Raw genomic sequence first — 24,655 nt, 5'->3', positions numbered from 1 at the left:
TGAACACCATATGTGCACTTCATTCCTTCCATCATGTTTATCTGTTACCTGACAATTTTAAGAATGAAAAACATACTTTGATTAGAGCCAAAACATATATCACTTTAAAAATCTTTCTTTTAATAAGAACTACTGAGTCATCTTCAGTCTCTATAAAATTTCTAAAGTCTCCCAGGTTTGAGGTGTTATTTCTGTGGGCTATTTCTGGAATTTTTACAGAGAGTTCTAAATATATCTGGCCTAAACACTACTTTGACATTCATGCAAAAATGCATTTTCTCAAAATTTTTAAGAATCAGCCAATTAATTTTAAAAAGGACTGCATTATGACTGTTGTTGGTCATAGAAATTTATAGCCTTTCAAAATGAATTTATATTTTTCAAGTTTATTTTTAAAGTGAATTTATGTTAACCTTATAAATTTAAGATTTAATACTAGAAACTCACTGAAGAGTTTTACTTTTATTCATAAAGTTTGGACTTAAATTTGTGTAATTTTGATTATATATGTGTGTATGCATATATATATATGTGTGTGTGTGTGTGTGTATGTATATATATATATATATATATATATATATATATATATATATATATACATGGAAATGTTTATTTTTTTTAAAATATTGACATTCAAGTTACAGAGACATGTTACAGTAAGAGGAGTTGTGTATTTTGAAGTGACAGGTATTTGACAAAACTAATAGCTTTGTATGGCACTGATTGTATAAATACAAATGAAAAAACACAAGGAAACCATTTAGTGACAATATTTCATCTAGTGAAGCAACATCATAACAATTTATTTACATCCCCCACATGCAAAAGGTTGAAAGCTATTTTAGCATCAAACAAAATCACATATACCTATAATTCATTTTGAGAAGATATTCCAAAACATATCTTACTTTTGGCAAGTACAGCCTTTTTTTTTTTCCCCCCCTTTTGGGACTTGCAGTATAAAAAGGATGTTATGAGATAGAAGTGTTTACTAAAAGGCAACTCACCTTCTTGGAACATTCTTTACTTAACTATGATAAAGCAAACACTTTGTTAATGTTTGCCAGGAAAAATGCTAAGAGCTTTGGATATAATCCCTACAACAACCTGATGAAGCATAAAGAAGGTACATAATTTGTTCAACTTCTTATTTATAAGTGATGGGACCAAGAATCTGCTCCAGAGTCTATTAACAACTCCACTCTGCTGCATTTATTTACATGATTAACACATGTTGAAATCCAATTCTGAGCCTGCATCTCACAAAACTCACAAAGCTCAGTGTTATGCTTTCAATAACTTTTGACATTCATAACAAGCCTGCAAGGTAAACTCAGGTGATCGTATTATTTGCACATGAGAAAACTAATGCTTAGTTGATTTAATAAATTAGCATCCCATGGGTATTAACATAGCTGTGATTAAATTCTAAGTGTGCCTGACTGTAGAATCTGGGCTGTTGTAATAATCAGTGTCAAATTAACATATGATTGCAGTCATATGGTATGACAGTACTCTGGATTTAGGGGAGCTGGGCAAGATTAAGAATCATCATGGGGAATTTGGAGAGTGCCTATTGAAGAAGTCTAGATAGGATTTGGGAATTAGCAACCTGAAATTTAGATATAGCAGTGTGCTATTTGGATGTTTGATGATGATTTGGAATTAGTGAGCTTCAAAAAGGCTTGACATTCCTACCCAAGTGTGTTAAAAACACAAAGGGTGATCATATAATGTACTCTTATCATCAGTAGGGGAAATCAATGAGTAAACTGTTTATGATAGCCTTTCCACTCCTTAGTAAATTCTACTGTATTATAACTGCTCAGTACATATTTTTTAAACAAAAGAACCCATATATAAATAAGCACATAACTAGTGGTTCTTCATAGAGAACAGATTAAAATGAAGCATTTTTTTGGATTGACACAACTTTATTAAATTCCACTAAAATATTTTTGTTCATGTTACCTGATTTGATTATAACAAGAGCTCTGCCAAGGAGTTGCCATTGTCCATATTTCATAGTTGAAGAAATTGAGACTTACAGGGTTTAAGTACTTTGGCCACTTAATCTCAAGATAAGAGATAGATCAGTGACTCAAACAAACTCTCAGACTTTAAATCTATGCCACTTTAAGGTTGAAAAGAAAATCTGTGTCTTCAATGCATTATTAAAAGTAATTTTCTATCCTATGCAATTTGAAGAATTAGGTGTTTAATCACATGGTCTGATGTTGGTGTCTCAGAGTCAGAGCTGCCTTCACTTAGTATTTACTATAGTTTTGTAAATTAAGGGTAATGATTTCATTTTCAATGTTTATTTTTGAGAGAGAGGGCATGAGCACGGGAAGGTCAGAGAAAGAGGGGAGAGAGGGTACCAAGCAGGCTCTATGCTGTCAGCGCAGAGCTGGATGAGGGACTCGAAACCACGAACCATGAGCCCAAACCAAGAGTGGATCATTTATGTGACTGAGCCACCCAGGCGCCCCCAAGTAAATAATTTCTTGTGCTTAATAGTTTTAGTATTGAGCGCCAAGCTAACCCAATTTTGCCTTTTTTTCAGGTCCCGAAGAAGTAGATATCAAGTGCCCCTTGAATCACATCGCTTGCCTTGGTGCCAACAAATGCATTCATTTATCCCGACTATGCAATGGTGTCTTGGACTGCTCAGATGGGTATGATGAAGGGCTGCACTGTCAGGGTGAGTCCGTCTGTGGAATGATGCAACCACAATATTCAATTTTTTGTAGTTTAATGAAAGTCAAAAGAGAACCTATGCCCTGCCTTTCCTTTCACCCATAACCGTATCAGTTATTGAGGAAGGAAGAATTATATTGCCAGACACAATATGCATTTCTACCCTGCAACTGTTGTGCTTTATTTAAAAATGCCATTAGAAGAAGAAATACATTTGGGCTTTGAAGTTGGACTCTGAAACAATTACAGATTTCATAGGAAACAGTATTTTTGAGCAAAAGACAAATAAGAAGTCTTTGTCACACAGTGTCATAAGCTTATTTCTTTGAACATTTGCTTAAACAAAGAGTATTTCAAGTAAAACTTCTATAACCAAATACTTCAGTATGATGTGTTTATGGGAATTTTTCCTTCATATTACCTCCATGAAGTTATACACACTTTCTTGTAATATTCTTTTTTTTTCTTAAAAAAATTTTTTTTACATTTATTTGTTTTTGAGAGACAGAGACAGAGCACAAGTCGGGGAGGGGCAGAGAGAGAAGGAGACACAGAATCCAAATCAGGCTCCAGGCTCTGAGCTGTCAGCACAGAGCCCGAAGAGGGGCTCAAACTCACAAACCATGAGATCATGACCTGAGCTGAAGTCAGACACTTAACCAATTGAGCCACCCAGGCGCCCCTATTCTTTCTTTTTAAAAAAAATCAATATCTATGTTCTAGAGCAGTCATAGTTTTACTTCTATATTAATGATGGGATGAAGAAATAATTAAGATCTCAAAGTTAACAAAAAGTTAATCAGAACTGGCACATTCTCATAAAACTGGTAGGGGAAATGAAGTGTGAAAAAAAAAAAAAAGAAAAAGAAAAACTTGAGGATTAAGGTAAGGACCCAAATCTGGAAACAGAATTGAGGTATCAGTCAAGTAAATTTGGGTCCAAGGTGAAGCCAGGAAAGAAACCACTGAATCAGACATCTCTCAGATTTCTACTAGCTGAGCTAACAAAAAGGATATGTATTGAAGCTAAGATGCCAAAGGGTAAGTAACTTGTCCTTCGTGTAGAGGTCAGTAAGACAATAAGGCATAGAAGGAGGTATAGAAATCTGGAGATGCATGTCTGATCTCTGACCAGAGTCACACAAACTAATTATTGCCATGTGCAAAAACGATCTAGGTCACGAAAAGTCCCAGTTTTGCAGGAGGCACTCTATAACTATATGTGAGCAAATTGTTCAAAGTCAGCTACTGCTTTTTAAAACATTGTGTAGTCAGCAATGTACAGGCCAAACAAAACTTGTTTGAAGACTGGTTTCCAGTCTCCTACTGCTGGACTGAATGAAGGAACTGGATTTAATACCAGAGATAGAGAGATACACTGGAAAAAAGAGTAAATCTTAGAAAGGTAGTCCTTTTTTAAGGACCAGTTCTAACATTGGTGAGAATGTTGAGAGACCATAGATGAACTGAGTCACTAGGTCTTTCCATCATTCAAAAGGGGAATTGCTCTGGCTCTGTGGACAAATTCATATTAAGAAGTTAAAGGTCTTCCTTCTTTGGCAGAGTTTCATTTCCTAGCCTGAATTCTGACAGGGTCATAGAAAGAACCAGAAGATTGTTAGTTTTAGTTATGAACACATGTGTAACAGTAATTAAGAAGAAACTTTTTTAATTTAAAGACTTTGTGACATGTATTATTTTTTTATAATTGGATATTAAAAAGAATGATACTAGCAGGAAAAGTAAGGTATGGAATTATAAAATGATAGGAGTTAAAGAGTTTAATTTTCTTTTCAGAAATTAATTATATTTTCTATAGCCTAATTCTATCCACTTCAGTTGTAATTCAGGCTTCCTATTACATGAAAAAAAAAAAAAAAACCTTTCAGATAGGCATGTGTGACTAAGCTTCTAAAAGAGTGAAATCAACACATTGCCAGATCCTTCCACAGAAGTGGTTATACAAATTGGAATATCTCAAACATATCTCAGTGCTGTGAATCACATGAAAATATTTCTGAATTTTCTAATAAAATTTAGAATTGTGCTCCAAAGCACAACTTTATAAGCAATATGTTAATAGTAAAACAGGGGATTCAAGTAAATACAAAGTATTGGAATAAAAACAGTATTAAATTTATTCTGATCTTTGAAAAAGCTGAATGTATACTTTAGACTGAGAGACATTTAGAGTATATAACTGTTTATGTTTCAGTCTTGTTTCTGTTCTAATACAGGTCTCTAACAGTTCCAACTTTCACATCTTTGTCATTAGTAATATATATTTTTTTTCATTTTGTCAGTAGGAGGCTGATTGTACAATTTTGGCCTTTTAAATATTTCTGGATTTCACCAGAAAAAAGTGTTTTATAATGCCTAAGTAATTTGTTGTGACATGAGTTGGACTTAGAAATAACAAGAAGTGTAAGTGGATTTATGCTTGCTATTTACCTTACTAAAGGGTGTATCTTCAACCTTTCTCCTAATTTTAAGTCGCAACCAATGAAAAATTGTTTTCTGATGAGTTAATTAGGCATCAGACTGTCAGGTTTCTGAAGAACTTTCTCATCTATAGACACATAATAAAGAAGAAACCAGATTAATTCAAACATGGCATCGATTTTTAGAGATGCTTTTCTTTTGCAGAACAGTTTTGGCTAAATCACTTTCTCCCTCTAATTCCATTTCTCTTTTTGTTGCGTTCTAAGCACATACTCTAAATTAAGTATTTATACATGAAGCCAAAGACATGAATCAAAGATGGCTATGTCTTTTTTTGTCTAATAAAGGATCCAAAACACACTTGGTGGTATATTTGTATCCTTTATGAAAATTAGTAAGGGGAAAAGTTTAACAATTTGGAGGTGATATTCTGGTCTTGGAAATGTTTTTGTATCAACCGAGTTGTTTTCTGAATGTTTCCTAGAAAAAAATCAATTTCTTCCTGGTGAGGGTAATGAAAAGATATCTATTACTAATGATTTTCTATAACACTGGTATTTTAATCTCCATAATTTAGCTTCATTTGAAGAAAGAAATATGGATTTTTTATATGGGTGTATTTATATACAGGAATGTACTTGTAAAACTTTCACAATGAGAGTGCTCAAAATCACCACATCGAATTTTAGAGAATTTCATCTCTTCCTACATAGTATTTCATATTGGTAACAATATCACTATATCTAAATTGCATGAGCAATAAAAACACATTCTATACAGTATAAGCTTTCTCAGTACAGGATACTTCCACAAAAATCCCAAAACCATGCACAGAGGGGAACAAATTCAACTAATAGATATCAGATTGACTGAACTATATCAAAACGCTATTTTAAAATTTGACAATCTTAAGGCAATTATGTTAACATTTCAAGTAGCCATGCACAGGAGAGGCCCTCTTTTTATTCACGGTCCTGGTTAGAGTGCATTTGCAGTGCAAAATGACCAAACATTTCAACGTACAAGGGAACAACGGTTTCTGTGGCACTATCTGCTTTTACACGATTAAAAGAATATGGGAACTCTTCCTGTTCCTGTAAAAAGAGATTCTGTCTTCTGTGTCTCAATAAAACGTGATTATGTAATCTATGTGATTGTATTCCAGCAAACATCCCAATGTCCTTTTAAATTTGAGAAGATAAAGTGTGCGAGGAGTTTACTAAAACTGATTAGGGAATGGAACCCGCTGACATCTGAAGAGCTCACCACCCAAACATACAAATATGCACACATAAACACATACTGTTCTTTTTTTATTTCTCTCTTCTATTCTGAACCTGTTCCTACATAATTCTGAATGTATAATATATTCACTTAGTGTATTTGATATGAAGCTTAAGGAAGAATAAGATTCTCTTGTATATCGCCCAACTCCTTAAATAATGCATATTCAGAATTCTTAACATTCCATTTTTTTTACTTGCCAGTTAGAATAGAATTTTCTTAATATGTGGAATTATAATTTTCTCCATCAACCCACAATCTATTCTAATGTATTTATTTTGGATTCCATAATTCTAATGTATTTATTCGAACACCTTTTGGATACTAATACTACTTTATATTTAAAAATTTACACAGCTTTTTCTTTTATATTACTATTCTTAAAAATCTTAGGAGAAAGTACTTAAAAACCCTGAAAGTAATTTACAAATTAGCCTTCTCAAAATGGACTGAGGTAAATTGAAAATCTTATTATCTGTAATGAGTCACCACAGGAAAATTAGTAATCCATAACAGTTAAATCTCATATATTCTAATTATTCAGAAATTAATCCAGATCAATTAATTAGGTGTCATTAATAGATTTGACAAAATTAAGTGTAATAAATTTAGTTGAAAATGTTAAGAATTCTTAGCTCAAATGTTCAGGATTATATTTTTCATTCTTCAAGAAAAGAAATGTTTTATCTTGGGTGATGTTTTGTTAGTCATTACAACACTGGTTTCAGATGGGCACAGGATTAACCTGTACCCAGAAGGAAGGAAAGAAACAGGTTGCTGAAGCTGAGGAAGAAGACAAATAAATTTGGAGCACTTCATTGTTGTTTTTACTTACACTTTATTGTGTCAGTGAATCTTACCTATTCCCATTTTAAAAGTTCCTACTGAAAAATATTTCCAATCTCTTTTCTAAATTAAATGGGCCTATCACACTAGAGAAGGGAATTTCAGCATGCAGAATCTAAAAGCAAAGGTACAGAGGAGAGGTACAATTGCAAGCAATGTTAGAGGAAGTACATCTGTCAGCAACATAAAGCTTAAGGCACATGGAGGGAAACTTCACCAGTGTGTTTTCAACTCACTTGAAACATTGATGGGCTGAGAGCTAGAAAACAAACAGCGGTAATTACCCAGGAGGAACAGGGTTTGTGTGCTCAGACCACTTTTGATTGTGAAAGTTTGTGCAACTTAAAAGTAGATCCTGCTGTATTCTTTTCTTTGTCTTGAGTTGTGCTAAGGTGATCAGGTAGTCTCAAATCTTTTTCAAGTGTAAGCATTTTCTAAGCAATTAGTTTCAGTAATTGAGTTAGTTTAGTGAAAGGCTATGACCCTTACCACTGGTTGATTTCAGGGCCAAATTAATGTGTTTTAGAAACAGCAATAATTCTTAGCAAGTGTAGGACTTCTACAAGTGTATCATCCTTTTGTAAAGCCATTATAGATATTGTCTGTATTGACAAATGACATCTGTATGAAAATTAGGATGGTATACTTGAAGACAATTCTAAATATATGTATGTGTATATATGTGTGTTTATATATGTGTGTGTATTTTATATATATATATATATATATATATATATATATATATATATATGTATATTCATTTTCAGTCTTAGTTTTATAAATTCTGTTTAATTAGAAATAGATTGTTGTACAGATATCTAACTTCTTAACACTGATTTATTCGAAGTGATTGCTTAACTAATCCTGCTCAAGAGACTTGGAGTCCAAATTTCTACTGGTTGTTTGAATATGTCGACTTCTACCGACAGCTAACTAGCTGAATGACTACCTGTGGGAAAAATATGATTAATTTGGCTCTGTATCATAGCTCAGAATGTGGAAGGATAATCTAAAGTAGTTTACTGTTTGCTCGAAGTGAATCTTTTTGTAGTGGATTTACATCTTTGATTAGTGTTAATATTCTATTAATTCGTGTTCTCTGGCCTCAAACAGACCTATTTTTAAGAATAACTGCAAACAAGATTTTGCAAAATTAAAAATGTCAGATAAGCATACTAATAGCTTAAAAATGATCGAACATTGAAGGATCTGTCTTAAAGATATTCTTTATTAAAACAACATCTCAATCTATATCTTTCTTCTTGATAGATGGTGGTTTAAAACTAACTTACCATCCAAATTTTCTGCTATAGTCTTTTTTTGTGGCAAGAATCCTGGCACATTATGGACTTTTAATTGCTGCTGAATTATACTCTATTTCCAGTTGATTTTGGTTTTAAATAGATGCAAGTCAAAACCACATATCCGCAACATACACTCTACTAGATTATTTATTCTGTTTGTTAGCCTAACATCTGTAGGAGAAGAAGTAGCAATTGCTTTGGTATAGAGATTTACTACTTAGTTGGAAACAACTCCTGTTATGCCTGTTACTGAGACATGCCAACCCCTTACATAGAAGGGCTGTGAAAAACCACAAAAAAAAGCCAGAGAACTCACCTTTACCAACTCTACCACCAGTAATCACTCCCCAACAGAAGAGACTTGTTAATAATTCTACCAATTTTGGGATTGTTAATTTATATGAATATTCATGGACACTGGGACTCATCTATCTGGATCTCTCCCTCACAGTTCTCTCCCTGATATGATGGAAAACAAAGAATAGTTTGTAAGAAATAATAATGAGTATGAGGCCAAAATGAACTTTTTAAAAGTGCCAAAATAAGCACAGTAAGGTTTTCCCTATATTCAATTCATTAATTCACTTCAGTAAACTTTTCTTGAGCACAGACATCATTCTAAACACTTACCTAAGCACTGAAGATATAGAAAATCCTATTTTCTGCCTTCGTGGAATTCACATGTCGTAATGGAGGTATGTAAAAATTGATAAGGAAGAATAAAACAAAGAGCATCTAATTCTACTTGAGGTGATGCAAGAAAATTCCCCTGAGATAGCTGATGGTTGACCTGCATCTCACTCTAGGAGTTTGATAGGCAAATGAGGGAAGGAAGAACACTTCAAAAGTCAAGAACTATATGTAAAGTGACACAAGTGCATAAGAAAACATTGTACACTCCAGAGAACTCTAAAGTTTTTTGATAAGTTTCATGCAGAGGGTTCTGAGTGGTGAGGGATGCATTTGAAGCTTTAAAAGAAAAAGTTCTTGGTGTTAGACCTGGAGGGGTTACATTAGAATAAGGATACAGTATGACCTACTTAAAATGCATTGAATAAAACTATAGAGAGGAAGAGAGTGGAAAATGATTCTAGGATGTATTCTCAGTATTATACAGGTGTTGTATGATATTTTACTATTAAGCATAAGAAGATTAGAACTGTTGCATATATGTAGCAGGTTCTGTGATTTATTCTTAGAAGGTTAATATGTACATTATTACAATCATAAAACTTTGAGCTAAAGGGTCATATCTGTTACATTGATCAGCTCCCAAAACAAGGCATGTTAAGTGTTACTCTTTTATGTATCACCTTCATGTAACTAAAAGGCAAAATAAATGACAGGGGAACCATATGAAGTGAACTCCTTTTCAGATGAAAGTTAGGAATTTAGAACATGTGTTTACTATTTTAAGCAACCAGAATCCTATCTTTAGCAAGCTACGAAACTACCAACTTAGTTTATATCTAAGTTTTGCCCTCTTGTATCTTAACTTTGGGACATATAAGACTGTTTCAGTATTATTCAAAAGTATATAACAAACGGTCACTCAGCTCTCCACTAAACCTCAAAGGGGAGGCCAATCTCCCATAATTCACTTTTTAGTTTTTGACACAAGCAGCTTTATACTTTAAAAATAAGGAATTAAAGCAGGTAGCTGAGGTTGACTGACATCCCCAGGAGTCACACAGAAAACCAGTGTGAGAGCAGAGTTTAAACACTGGGACCTTAAGTTCTCATTCTCCAATTTTGATTTCTGAGCCTTAACATACCAACTCAGAGAAATGCACAAAATCGTTATGCTTCCGCATCCTTTCTGACCCATTCTTAAAGCCACAAGATGGCTTGTAGAATATCAACTGAAAAACACTTTGAGCTAACTATATGTTCCCTGTCAGTTTTATTAATTGGTTGAGTAGGGAAAAAAAATGTGCTGAGTGAACAACAGGCTGAAAAACTATGTAACAAGCTTGCAGAATTGTATGTCCCGATCTGACTATTAGCTTCATCCCTTGAGAAAAATTAGTGCTTTGATTTGATGAGGGATGTAGAAAGGAAATGGAGAAGTTCATTTTAACCCCTTGAAGTAGATTTGCATTTGTTACAGTCGGAAGTTAAAGTAAAACTTTAGGAATCAACCATAATGGAATCTAGAAGGAAAAATGAGACTTCTCAAAATCATTCAATAGAGACTGTTTAAATTTTGAAGGCAAAACCCAACAGCCAATGTTTCTAGTTCTGAATTTCTAGTCTGTCCAAAATTGCAAAAAAAATCTGTTTCTACTGCTTTTTCTCTGATCCACTGTTATCACTTATACAGTGATATTCCATTGAATCACATGTGTATTAATATCATCATAACTGTATATATCAATATATTAAATACTATTTAGAAAAACAAGATAGCTGTCAGACTGGTGACTTCTGAACTTTCCATAATCAATGCCTTCACAATCAAATCAAGCACTGATTTGTTCTGAAAAACAAATGTGGAGATAGAGAAATGTGTATGTATATTTGAAGTTTTTCAAAGCTTTCTACATATACTTGCATATTTTTGTTTAGACACAAGAAACACATTAAAGATTAATTTTTGAGGAAAAACACACAACCTAGATTTATTTCTATTAGATGAGAATTTGCACTCTAGTTCTGCATTAGGTTTGTGACTTAGAGAAAGCACGGAACCGACAATTGAACGCTGTATGCTAAATAGGATTGTAGAACCAGTCCAGAAAACCCACTGTGGTTGTGGAAACCATAGGATGCCAACCAAAGTGAGATCACTGTGCTCTCAGAGCATCTTCTGAATTAGGTCACTGTGACCATGAGCCAGTGCTTGAGCATCAGATAAAAAGGAGAATGGGAAGGGCAAACCCAAAGAGCACTTTTGAGTTCCATTAGCAGAAATGTGTGGCATGTTCTCATTCAGTCTACAGGTTCAAAACTAAGAGTGCCAAGAGAAAAATCTATGCAGCTCAATAAATGTCTCAGGAAACTATCCAATATTCTCAGTAGAAGCACTAAGAAACTGAATTGTGTAATTTTTAATGAAGTCAATTAAATATTAAGAATTTTCAAAGATGTTTGGGGAAAATATTAAAAGGTATAAATTGCTCTTCCGTTTATATGGGATATCTAAGTGTTTATTATGTAAAAAATATACAATTTGTGATATCTAAATGAATATAGAAAAATCTTTGTGTCTAAATATTCTATTAGATTTTCCTAGCCTATGTCTACCGGATATCTAGCTGAATGGTTTATTTGAGGGAATTTAAGCATACATACTATCATGCTGTTCACCTGTATTTTGGTTCATTTCTCTTCTTTTCAAAATCAGGATTAGGCGATGCTTTCAGTCAAGTTCTCACTATGAGTGCTATTTCGTACTTAAAAATGAGTTACAATTTCTTTTCAGTAAGTCAGGTTTTTACCCTACCCATTTAAACTCATTATGCAAAACAAAGTATGCAGAACTGGGAGAAGCATGTTTAGAGGGTCAAAGCCTAGGCATTTTGCCTAACACAGTATTAATTATCTTCTGAGGTGAATTTTTCGTTGCAAATATGCCTTGGTGTAATTCATCCTTTTTCTTTCTATGTATGCATCTTCTACCCCTAATAGATTGGAAACACCTAAAGAAGTTTGCATTTAACTTCTACCTCGGTCACTTCACTGCAAGGACTGAGTCAACTGGGCAGGGCAGACAAAGGCACAGGAAACAGTGATTAAGTGGGAAAGTGCATGGGGCTCATGTAGAGTAACTCATAGGGTAAATTATACTACACACTATGCCAGAATTACTGGCCTCAAACAAACAATGTGTTCTTTGTCAGGAAGATTCACTCCTGCACTTTGCTTAAAGTGATTTGCTTCTTTACATTTTGTTTCTCCTTATTTACTAGAGATATCTGCAATATGCAGAGGGAAGCAAAGGTCTCCTGTATGACTATAACTACAAATAGAGAGGCAGCAATAACTTTCTCTCAGTATGAAACAGAACTGTAGGATAATAGGTCCAGAAGGGATTTCCAGAGGTCATCCAGTCCATCCATCTGCCTTTAGGCTGGACTGAACCCAAACTTGCCTAGGCAGATTGCTATCTACCCAATTTGGAAGGCCTCCAGGGAGAGAAATTCTAACAGCCATTTTTAGTAACACAGTCAATGCTTAGCAATTTGTACTCTGAGCAATGCTTGCATACCGTGTTATAAAATTCTCCCTGCCTTCTCAATTTTTAGTCTTTTCTCTCAACATTTTTCTGTAGGTTAATCATGTTTTTCCTGCACCTCTCCAGATAGCTTCAAATTTTCAACGTCTATACTTATACTCTGCTCCTACCAGCTAACAGAGATACAGTTTAAGTGACTAGTATTCACTATAATTGACTGTCAGAGCTTCTAACTCCTATGATTCTTCTTTACATGTTTTCTTACACCTTAACATTGCCTTGTTCACTAATGTTGCATCAGTTAGGAATTGTCTTTGGCTATGAATAATAGAGATCTTTAAAAGGCTGAAAAAAAAGATAGAAGTTAAGTTTTCTCTCATGAAAAAAATGTCCAGAGATAGGGAAATAGATGTTCCATGGCAGGTGAGGTGATCTCATGATGTGTGTTCTAGGTTCTTGTATTTCTGTTCCACCACCCTTCTCACTTGCCTTCCACCCTCAAGGTAGGCTAATGGCCATAGATGGCCACTGAAACTCTAAATATCACATCTGTGTTCCAGGAAAAGGGAAGAAGGATAAAATATCCCTACCAAGCAAGACAAACCCCTTCACAAGGGACTTTGCAGAAGTCTAAGACCCTAATTTCTATCTTTGTGCCATTGGCCAGAATTTTAACACACAACCACCCTTATTTGGATGAAAGGCTGAGAGATGCAGTTTTTCAGTTGTACAAACACTGCCTTAGTAAAATCAGACTTGGAAGAAAAGGATAATGGATATATGGTAGCAACTAGAAGTTTATGCTATATGTGCTTTAATAGAGCAATCAGATAGTTTACTCCTCACCAGATAGGTGTTACAGTTGCATTACGTTTGATGAAATTTTATGGGAAGATTCTAAAGGACAGAGAGCTGGTCATTGACTGGCTTTGTAGTTTTGAAAACCAGTGGAATGAGATGTTCAGACCATATTACTAAGGCTCCCTCCAGGTATAAAATTGTATAAATTAATAAAAATATTCAGTACACCTTGGGAAATGTAAGAGAAAGGTCAGGTTGTGCTGTAGCAGAGTTCCCAAAATTCTAGGCATGATGTCCATACAGCATAGTTCCTAGGGAGCCAGTAAGTGCTGGCTGCTGCCTGAGAAAACCCCAGATAAATTTGGTTTACAAGAGAAAGATCCTCTATCTTCTGTTCTCCTTCCTATGTTTGTTTTTTGCTTCCCATTTCTTCCCATTTCCTTCCTTCTCCTATTGCTACCTTCACTCTTGTCATATCTCATACTTTTTCAGCATTTACTTTACACTTTTATTCCTTCAAATTTGGGCTTACACCTGAGATTCTTAAAAAACTTATCAGTATTTCAAAAGCTTTACTATTATTTCACTTCTGTGGTCAGCCAATCCTATTTCATCCTTTTTTTTTTTTTTTTTTTTTTTAACGTTTATTCACTTTTTGAGAGACAGAGACAGAGTGTTTGCAGGGCAGGGACAGAGAGAGAGAGGGAGACACAGAATCCGAAGCAGGCTCCAGAGTCTGAGCTGTCAGCACAGAGCTCAGTGCAGGGCTGGAACTCACGAACCATGAGATCATGACATGAGCCGAAGTTGGACGCTTAACCGACTGAGCCACCCAGGCGCCCCAATAATTTATTTTTACTATGTGGTTTGTCATCATGTATAAATGTTGTTTTATTTAATATTTTGAGATTGCCAAATCATGTTGTTATTTTATCTTATTCCCTCTCCAATGGTAAATTTCCTGTCTTTTTTGTTTTGTTTTGTTTTGTTCCCCTGTCAATTGTTTCCAACCAAATAAATATGTCCCAAATATTTTATTGCTATTGGTTTCTATTTTATTTTGAAGGATCCTTTAACTTCCTTCCTTCCCTCCCTCCCCCCCCACCAACATGTCTGTCCGTCTTTTCTTTCTTTCTTTCTTTCTTTCTTTCTTTCTTTCTTTCTTTCTTTCTTTCTTTCTTCGATTCCAAATCCCATTAGGTGATTACTTCTGCCATTTTTTATACCCAAATAAATTCATATCTGTGAGATCCAAATTAAGAAAGCAACTTTTACCACATGGTCCTAGAAAGTAAGTAGGCACGATGCAGGCACTGAAGCATATTGTAATAAAATCTCACAGTAAAAACAACATATTGGATAGTTTTATATATATAAAATGTGTGTGTGTGTGTGTGTGTGTGTGTGTGTGTGTGTGTGTGTGTGTGTAGAGAGAGAGAGAGAGGAAGGAGAAGAGAATAGAAGAGAAATGGAGTATGAATATAGTATAGTATCACTTGATACCATTACAGTTCTAAAATTAAATTTCTGACTGCTAAAAGAAGAACAAGATGAAGAATTCTACATACTGAGAGGGATCAAAGTCAGAATGGAAAATCTTGGTGATTGTACCAAATTCCTTTTGCATATAGCTCACAAAGCCTTTCCTCTTCATTATAAAAATGGGTAAACCCACATCAGTGTGGTGGTGTGCTTTCCTTTTGAATGGGAAAGTGAGGAGGTAAAGAACTTCTTGGAATGAAACTAAAAGCCTCTTCCATCTAGCCACTCTGTGTCAGGAAAATCTGCGTGGGTTAGCTAGCCAGGACAGTGTGGCTACTCTGGTATTAACAGTTCATGTCTTTTACGAATCTGGGGTTGAAACAAATGTTAGAGAATTGCAGTCAGCAATATCTGACAAACTGGAATTACTGTATTTCTAGTTTATATGTTGTACTGGATTCTAGGGCACCTAAAATCAGAAGAAAAAATAACTTGAGGCACACATATAAAACCATAGATTGGATTTTTAAATTGCTGTTGTATTATTATACTCCTTGCTCAAATGGAAATGATTACTATGAAAGAAAGAAATTGCTCTCTTTAAAAAAATCCAGGTACAGAGACATCCTTTATTATTGTCAAAGACTGTTTTTATTTGTTTCTTGGCTAACTATCTGTGTTGAAATCTAAAGTTTTTTTTTTTTTTTTCTATTTGATTGTTGGGTTTTTCTCCTAAAGTTGATTTAGTTCGCCAATGTATATTTCCCTTTTTTTCTTCAATAGCTTTTTCTATTTTCAAGTGACATTTTATTTTTATTTTGGATGTGTAACAGTTTCTGTGAGAAATATTTCCCGGAGCAAATATAAATATTTCTAATATACTAAATTATAATGATTTTTTGCTATTCAGGTACCCCTGGAATATATAATAATTCTTTTGAAGAGGCAATTAGCACTTAGTTCAGTGACTTGAGTGGCGCAACTTTTTTGATGTTTTACTGCATGCAACCAAGGTACTACATATCTACAAAGGACCAATATTAATATAAACAAGAAATGCCCAAAGGTTTTCAGTGTAAGTTTACTAACGTAGAATATTAAAGGATCGCCCAATTACCTTCATGAGGTCATGGAAAGGTTGTTCACTCACTATCTTGTCAGTACAGCTTGTTATTTACCTCTATTCCAGTCTAAATTAACACTGGAAAATTGTGTCAGACAAGTTTCCTAAGTCTTTAGAAAGAAATTACAATATATAGTTGCATCATAGGCACAAATTGCTGTGGATGTTTAGGGTCATATTTTATGATTGTAATGGTCACTAAAACATCATTTTTTGAATTATGTTTGCTTATTTTTCAATTGAACAAATGATATGAAAATACATATATATATTTATATAGAGATAAATATATAAAATACATGCAGATGTATTTATATATACTTGGCTTTGGAAAACTGGTCACCAGTAAACAAGGCACAGAACAAAAACTTAAATTTGTTTGATATGTTAAAGCCAGTTTTACTTGAAAAATTGAAGGGAACAATGGAGTGTTTCCCTCTGCTCTTATTGTGTAATGGGAGGAGAATATATATGAACTAAGATTAGGTATGAAGCTATATTTGAACTAATGTGTTTAAAGATCAAATAAACGCTCCGCTTTAGGTAGTTATAAATAAATTATTATTTTAATAGTACATCTGTTGAAATCTAATTTAGTAATATAGGGCAGAGTAGGTGCCATTATTGTGATCATAATGGTTAGAATAGGCTACAATGGAAGGAGCTATAAAAGAAATATTTATGGATGGATGATTTAGCAAATAAGACAAAGTGTCATATGTCTGAGAGAAGGCTTTGTGGGGAAAAACTGATTTACACAAACTTATTAAAACAGATTTGAAACCTGATGGATTTGTCTTGGAGACTATGAAATTCCAGTGAATTTAATTGTCAAAGGGCAGAAAAATGGTATAAAATGAACATTAAATGTTTATATGGTCTGCATGTGGTAGATGAACCTGAACTAGGTAAAGAAAAAAAAAACAGTTTGATAGAGAATAATCTCCAAAACTGACTCAGTGTCAACTATTTTGTATGACTGCAAAGAATTCTTCACTCCAATATTCTTATATCACTTTTGTAGTTAGATAACTGCATTTTAAATTGCAAGGAACTTAATCGGATGTAGAGAATGAAGTAGCATGTCTTCCAAAAGAAAGGAGTATAAAAGAAAGACATATGAAAATATTTTTTTTAATTCACAAGCATGCCCAAAGACTGCGTCATGGGTAGGGTATTACCTCAGGTAGCTTTTTGGCCTTCAGTGTTTCAGAAGCATGTTTTCTTTGTAATTCTGTATTTATGCTAGTTAATGTTCTTTATACAATCAGTCTTCAGAAATATGGTTCATTTCTTCAATCTTTTATTTACCTATTATATAAATATTTGCTGAAAATCCAATATAAGCTGGTCACTATGCTGGGCTCTGGAAATCTGCAGATGGTTTTTATCCTCAAAACGTTCCCTTAATTATGTGTGGATACAACTCATTAGCTGAAAATTGCAAACTAATGTAGTTAGAGCACAGATAGAAATACAGTATTGCCTTTAGAGAAGTCACAGTTGGATCTAAAGCTTGAGTTCCTGAGAGGAATATTGCCATGGATTAATTCTAAGTATACCACTTATAGGGAACATGATCAGAATACACTGAATTTTACTTCGAATCACACATTATTTTTTTAAATCTTTAAATCAGTTTATTTAGGTGTGAAATAATACAAAAATCCGCTGAAATGTTTTCCAATACTTTTTAGGTTTCTTTCATTTGCAGTTGGCCATATTACTTTCAAATATCTTCACTAAAAAGGAGGATTTATGGGCTCAGATAACTTCATTTGGGACTCACCCAATGGTCCTATTGACTTCAGAATTAAATTCTCCTTTTCAAGGCCGGGGAAAATGGAGCTGTTTTTTTGCCGATATTGCCAGTCAATGTTTTGGGTCTGAATTTCTGTAGCTCCCACACCGTGTCTTTCATCCCACTCATTAGGAATTAAGTAGAAGTGTTAGGAATCCACTACTTTCTTCTCACTCTGTCTTAAATCCATCACTACTTAATTAGGTGTATATATTATTATGTCTTTCCTCCCATTTATGTACATCACCACAGAACTATAATCATTATTTTTTCTTCTTTTCTGAGTCTTCTTTTCTGAGTCTTTCACTGTGGTCTCTATAATCCACAGTCCACTATCTATAGAACTCCCTGCATGTTGAACCTCATCTCAAAAATTCATCAACTTCCTGGCCTTCCCTGAGTCCCCTGCAGGTCTCTCAAATGAAAACTGTTTTCCTCACAAAAAATCTAGCATTGGGCCCAAAGCGGTAACTTTCAGGTAATTTCTCCCCCTCCTCCTCATTATTGCAAGAACAGCACTCTCCCTCCATCTCTAAAAATGTTCAGCTTTATAGCTTATGCTATTAGATGATTTTATCCATTCCTCTTCATTGCTTTTACACATGATACCCAAGTCATTCCTCCTTCTTTTTCAATCATCGTATTTCTGTCTCATCCAATACTACTTCTGTCATAATTCTTGGAAATTTCAACGTACTTTTAGATAATATTTATAATAACTTGGCCTCTCAATTTCTTTGTACCATCTCAGCTACTCATACCAGTTGCCATTCTCTAGAGTCTAGAATTTGCTATTGGTAACCATTGCAAACCCTCTATTATCTCACTTTTAGTCAACCCTCTTTTTTACCACAACCACCTATCTTTTCTGGCTCACTACCTTTACTCTCTCTTATGAGATAGTGAAGTACTATCTAGGACTTCCATCCCAATACTACCAGAATATTATATCCATTTATACTCCCAGATTTTCACAGTTTTAGACACACTTGATATGTTCACTGCCAATTTTATTATTCTTCAATTCCATGGTCTATTGTTTAATCATTTCACTACACTGTATCTCAACTTCTTTAGCCATTCTCTTACTACCTCATATTCAAGTGGTAAAACCACATCCCTAATCAAATCCAACTTTCCATCTACTCCATTCCTTTATCTGTCTAAGTGAACCTGGCTGAAAACAACCAACCAACCATGTTGACTTTCAATCCATTACCATAAACTTCAATTTTGTCCTTAATATTATCAGCCAGTCATATTATCCAATCCAAACTAACTTCCTGTCCTTGAAGTTTATTTTACATTTTGTCTTTTCTCAGACCAACCCTTTCTTACCCATCATTTCTGAATTAATGATTTTATCTCCCAGAAGGCTGAGGAAACTGAAGGAACCAGAAAAAAAAATGTGCACTGACTCCCATCACTACACTACACATATCTACTCTTTGATGTCTACACTTACTACTGACCTGATGCTATAAATGACTTATCTATGGTCTTACCTGATGCCAATACAAGGTCTCATCTGTTCTAGGCTACTCAAATACATTGATCTAGCTCTTCTTCTCTCTCTCCTACTTCATTCATTTCTCACCTTTACGGGATCATTTTCTTGAACATTAAGTCATATCTTCTATATTGAAAAAAAAATATATATATATATATTTATATGTAAATGAATAAATAAGTAAAATTTCCTAACTCCACTTCCCCTGTCATCTATTATACTATATTTTTGTTTCTCTTATATTTATTGTTTCCATTTCTCCTACTCTCACTCTCTAATAAACATACTACACAGTCAGGCTTTCTCTTGCACCACTCCACTAAAACTGTCCTCGTCAAGGTCACCTCTGTAATGGTATACCCATTCAGTTTACAATTTGTTCTCTTAATTTCTCTATCATTAATATCTGACATAGCTGATTACATTCTCCTCTTCATTAAACATTTTTCACTTATCTTTCAGGATACCACCACACTGTTGGTATTCTCCTTAGCGCACTGGTTACTTCTATTCTACTCATTTATTATTCCTTTATATCTTTTTATGCAAACTTCAGTCCTTGTTTTATTTCTCTTCCCTACTTAATTTACAGTTTTGTGCTCTCATTTATTCTCATAACTTTTGACATTATCTCTGTGCCAATGACTTCCATTTGTTTTCCTAGTGCAGACTCTTTTCTAACTCCAGAAATCTACATCCAACTGCCTTCTCTACGTCTCTGATAGATACCTCATACTCACATGCCCAGGGTCTTCTCCATTCCTCAAAACTATTATAAGTGTTATAACAGTTTTTTTCTCCCTTATGCCAACATTGTCATATCATATTCTGTTCTCAACAGATTCACTAGGTGACCTTTTAAAAATTTATATAAGGTCATATCAGGACATATCACTGTTTTACTTGAAACCTAATCCATGGATTTTCCACCATTATATTGAAAATAAAGTCTAAAGGCCCCCAGTGACATGAGAAACCCTATATAATCTGGCTCCTTATTGTTTGTGCATATCCCAAACACATGATTGGTTATTCCTTAAAGTATTTTAGTCTTTTCACTTTTTATAAAATGTATGAGGGATGCTTTTGCCTTTGATCCTTTGTATGAGTTGTTACATAAAAGGGGGGGGGGGTATTTTCTTATTATCCTTTTATTCTTTCAGAATGCTTATAGCCGGGAAGAGCTAAAGACTCTAATGGGTGATTGCAATAATAGAAAATTGATTACCTCGGATCATAATTAGTTTAGCCATATTTTTAAAAGAAAATACTTAACCGTCTGAAGAGAATGCAGTCTGATGTCAACAACTTGCAAGAAGAACATAAAAAAAAAAACAACATGTGAAGTTTTAGTAGCTATATTTTTTTTTAATTTTTTTTTTTTAACGTTTATTTATTCTTGACACAGAGAAAGACAGAGCATGAACGGGGGAGGGGCAGAGAGAGAGGGAGACACAGAATCGGAAGCAGGCTCCAGGCTCTGAGCCATCAGCCCAGAGCCCGACGCGGGGCTCGAGCTCACTGACCGTGAGATCGTGACCTGAGCTGAAGTCGGACGCTTAACCAACTGAGCCACCCAGGTGCCCCTTAGTAGCTATATTTAAGAAGAATTAGGTTTAAAAGTAAATTCATGTATCCTAGTGTTTTATTCTGCTTTAAAAGTCCAAGACCAATATAAGTCAGCTTACTCTTTCAGAGTTTTTATCTTTGTGGTTGCACAAATTCTCTTCTTCTCCCTTCTGTCCGTCCACAGTATTCTGTTTTCCTAGCACTCAAGTAGAGAAAGACAGTGAAGGCCCTTGCCCTTCTTCCTCATCAGGTTCAGAAGAAATTGCAGTCAGCTCCAGGGTTAGGCTAAGGGAACATCTACCTGCATCAACATTTTTAAGACATTTATTAAGTCTCTAACATTAATCAAATCATAGAAGGGACATATGGAGCATAGCTACACCATACACAGCCTTGTACTGAGAGCTTCCAATTTATTTGGGATATGGGCAATTATATAAACATGTTTTCACTTATAAATATATATTTAAATATAAATCTATACATATAAATATATAAATATGAGTTTTAGCCAGAGTTAAAGATACTTGTGTACTCTCTTTAATGTACCCTCCTCCCTGAGGAAATTGATTAGAGGTAGATTGCCTGGGAGCTTTTGCAGCTACATAGGTGTTAAGGTATGATCCTACCCAGTTTTGTGAGTCAAACGTTAGCTCAGCTTTATTAACCAGGAACTCATATTCTGAATCAGGGTGCTGCTAGTCTGCAATTTTTGTCTGTCTTAGGGCTCTGGACATCAGTTGTGCACTGGTAACTAAACATAGCCCTGAGGCTAATTTCCCCTCGATAGGTTACTATGCAAGAAAAAGTCAAATGCTTATATCCACTGATATATGAACCTTTGTATGACAAACAAGAAAGGGAATGAGGAGAAACCAGGACCAGTTTTTTTTTAAATGACTCTTTTCTGGGTGTACTTGGGTGGCTCAGTTGATTAAGTAACTCTTGATTTCAGCTCACATCATGATCTCACGGTACATGAGATTGAGCCCCATGTCTGGCTCTGCGCTGACAGCTTGGAGCCTGCTTGGGATTCTCTCTCTCCCTCCCTTCCCCCTCCCCTCCACTGTGTGTGCCCCCCCTCTCTCTCTGCCTTAAAATAAATAAAGATTTAAAATGACTTTTGTGTATTCAAGAAAAGTTATTTTCTAATAGTGGTCAGCTTAGTGTGTATGAATGTTAAAGGCAGCTGCTCTTTAAGTGTATCATGAAACATATATTGTCTAAAAATTGATTTGCCTTAGTGTTTCTTTTTTTTAAGTGAATTAGGGACACATTATACAGTTATATTTTCTCCTTTGATCATCGGGGAAAATGGAACTGAGTTGACCTTTAAAAAATTACATTTGTTTTGGATATGTACTATGTACACGAACCATAGCAGAATGATGCTATATTTTGTGTGTTGTGTTTGTTTGTTTTTAATCAACTTAGATTAGTCCCTTCTTCTCCTGTCCTGGAAAGGGTACTACTAAGCTAAAAGTCTTGCTGACACACAATGAATTAGGAAAAGCAATAACCTTTCAGGGTTTATTAACCTTGATTTTGAATGTTGTGTCACTGCCTGCATGATGATGGCCTAAAAAATCCTCAGCTCATTTTCTCAGTCCTTTTCCTAGTCTGTACAGAGAGTTCCAATATTGGTGCAAGAGGAAGAGAAGCAGAAATTCTTCAAAACACCAAGTGTCTTGGATATTTTTTCACAATTATTCTCATTTATTTTTCTAGAAACCTAGGTTAAATGCAAGATCTAGTGCTGAGTCCTGCCTTGGGTATAAGAGGACATTTCAGGAAATGGCCCCTCTCTCATTTCTTTTATGGCCATGTTTCTTGTAGCAAAATAAAGCAAGAACGTCACACAAATTCACTTTTTTATTCACTGTGTATGTTTATCTGTCTAATCTGGAACATTTTGATTCCTGATGTCTCCCTCTATCATACTGTGTTGTCTCCTGAATTGCCTTGAGCCCTGTGGCCGCCTACAATTTCTGCTTCAACACCCCAATCTCTCATTTCACCACAGCAACTTCCAAACTCTTGTTCTTTCCTGAGTCTACATCTTCTGCCTTCCAATCTTAATTTAAATCATCCTATCTTTGAGTCATCCTATTTACTTTAGCTACCACCTACTTACCTGTGACTCCTACCTCTGCTTTTTTCTTCTCTCCTGAGATCCAGGTGTGTATTTTTGACTGTCTCCTACAGACTTCACATGGATGCCCCACAGGCATATCAAACTTATGTTCAAATCGGAACCCATCATATTTTACTGTAACCTACTCTTCTCTACCTTTTGGGTATCTTGTTTAATTTTGTCATGATCCATATAATGACCCACACCAGACTCTTGACATCACACTAGAATATTCCTTTTCCCTCACCTTACTAAAAATACTCACCAATTCAAGTTTTTCTCACTGTTAGCTAGCTCCAGAATCCATCAACATCTGCCTATCTAAACTGATTCTGTCTGAGTTCTGCTCATAACAACATTTCAACAATGTTAAAGTAATAACCTTAACACTTATTTTGGCCATCTGTACTAACCCATTCTGATCCATGATCGGTTTAGTCAGCAAGTCTTTCTAAGATGCAGAATTAATAGTGGGTCCCTTCTTAAGCGAAATATATGAATGAAAAACTCCTTAACAAGGTAGACAGTGTCCCCATCTTCAGCCTCCTCTTCTGGACTTGTTGTGCACCTTAGATTTCAGCTAACAAAAACTTACTGGATCCGTTACACTCAGTGGCTTTTTGGTTTTGCATATCTTGTTCCCACTGTTTAAAACATCTTTATTTGTTCCTGTTCATCAGAAAACACTTATCTTTGGAAACTCAGTCTAGGCATTTTATCTCTAGAAAGATATTCTGGAACTAGATTGCACTTTTCATATCTGCCTTTCCATACCTTATTTTGTAGCATTATATTCAATCATCGCTTCCTTTATTCAAGAAGTATTTCCTGAGCATCTATAATGTATTTGTCCCTTTGCTCGTTATTAGAGATTGAAAAATAAAACAGTGTCTCTGATCCCAAATGTTCACATGCAAGGATAAAACAGACTTGTAAATAAACAATTACAAATAGATATGAGTAATTGTTCACTCTGTATTTGAAATCACGTGATATCACATGAAGATCATAGTGTGTATCAGTCAGGATCCATATAGAATGACAGAAATAACTCTGAATTTAAACAGGGAATTTAAGGCATGGCATTTTTACATAGTTGGGAGAAGAACTTTAAAGTTGGCAGTAGATGATATGGTAAGCTACAGATAAACAATAGCTGGAAACCACTATCACCTCTGGGCTGGAAAACAAAAACAAAAACAAAATAGTAAGATTCTGTAGTACTGATCCCAATGGTCCCAGAACAGTTAGAGCCATGCAGGAGATGTAGCTGATGGCAGAGATCCTGAGTAAGGTGAACAGGGAAAAACTCCATTTTGTCTCCTCCTTATCACCACTTCTCACTGCTGAACTCAGAAGCCAGTGGATGTAGGAGTTGTGGAAATGTAACTGTTAGCCTTAATTTTTTCTTATTTATTTTATGGGACAGTAAGGCCTCCCTTGTGAGCTAGTGTGATCATGAGTGGTAATGTATAGAAAGCA

General features: G+C 34.8%; 1 protein-coding gene across 1 annotated transcript in view; it reads left to right on the top strand.

Annotated features, from left to right (window-relative positions):
- The window catches only part of LRP1B (LDL receptor related protein 1B), a 1,882,572-nt gene that overhangs the window by 670,614 nt on the left and 1,187,303 nt on the right, over positions 1–24,655 (top strand). Inside the window, exon 3 of the mRNA XM_042948663.1 lies at positions 2,567–2,704. Coding sequence (XP_042804597.1) covers positions 2,567–2,704 — 138 coding nt within the window. The remainder of the gene's footprint in view (positions 1–2,566; positions 2,705–24,655) is intronic.

The sequence above is a fragment of the Panthera leo genome, chromosome C1 (assembly GCF_018350215.1).
Source record: "Panthera leo isolate Ple1 chromosome C1, P.leo_Ple1_pat1.1, whole genome shotgun sequence".
Taxonomy (NCBI): Eukaryota; Metazoa; Chordata; class Mammalia; order Carnivora; family Felidae; genus Panthera; species Panthera leo.
This window is presented reverse-complemented; position numbering and strand designations above follow the sequence as displayed.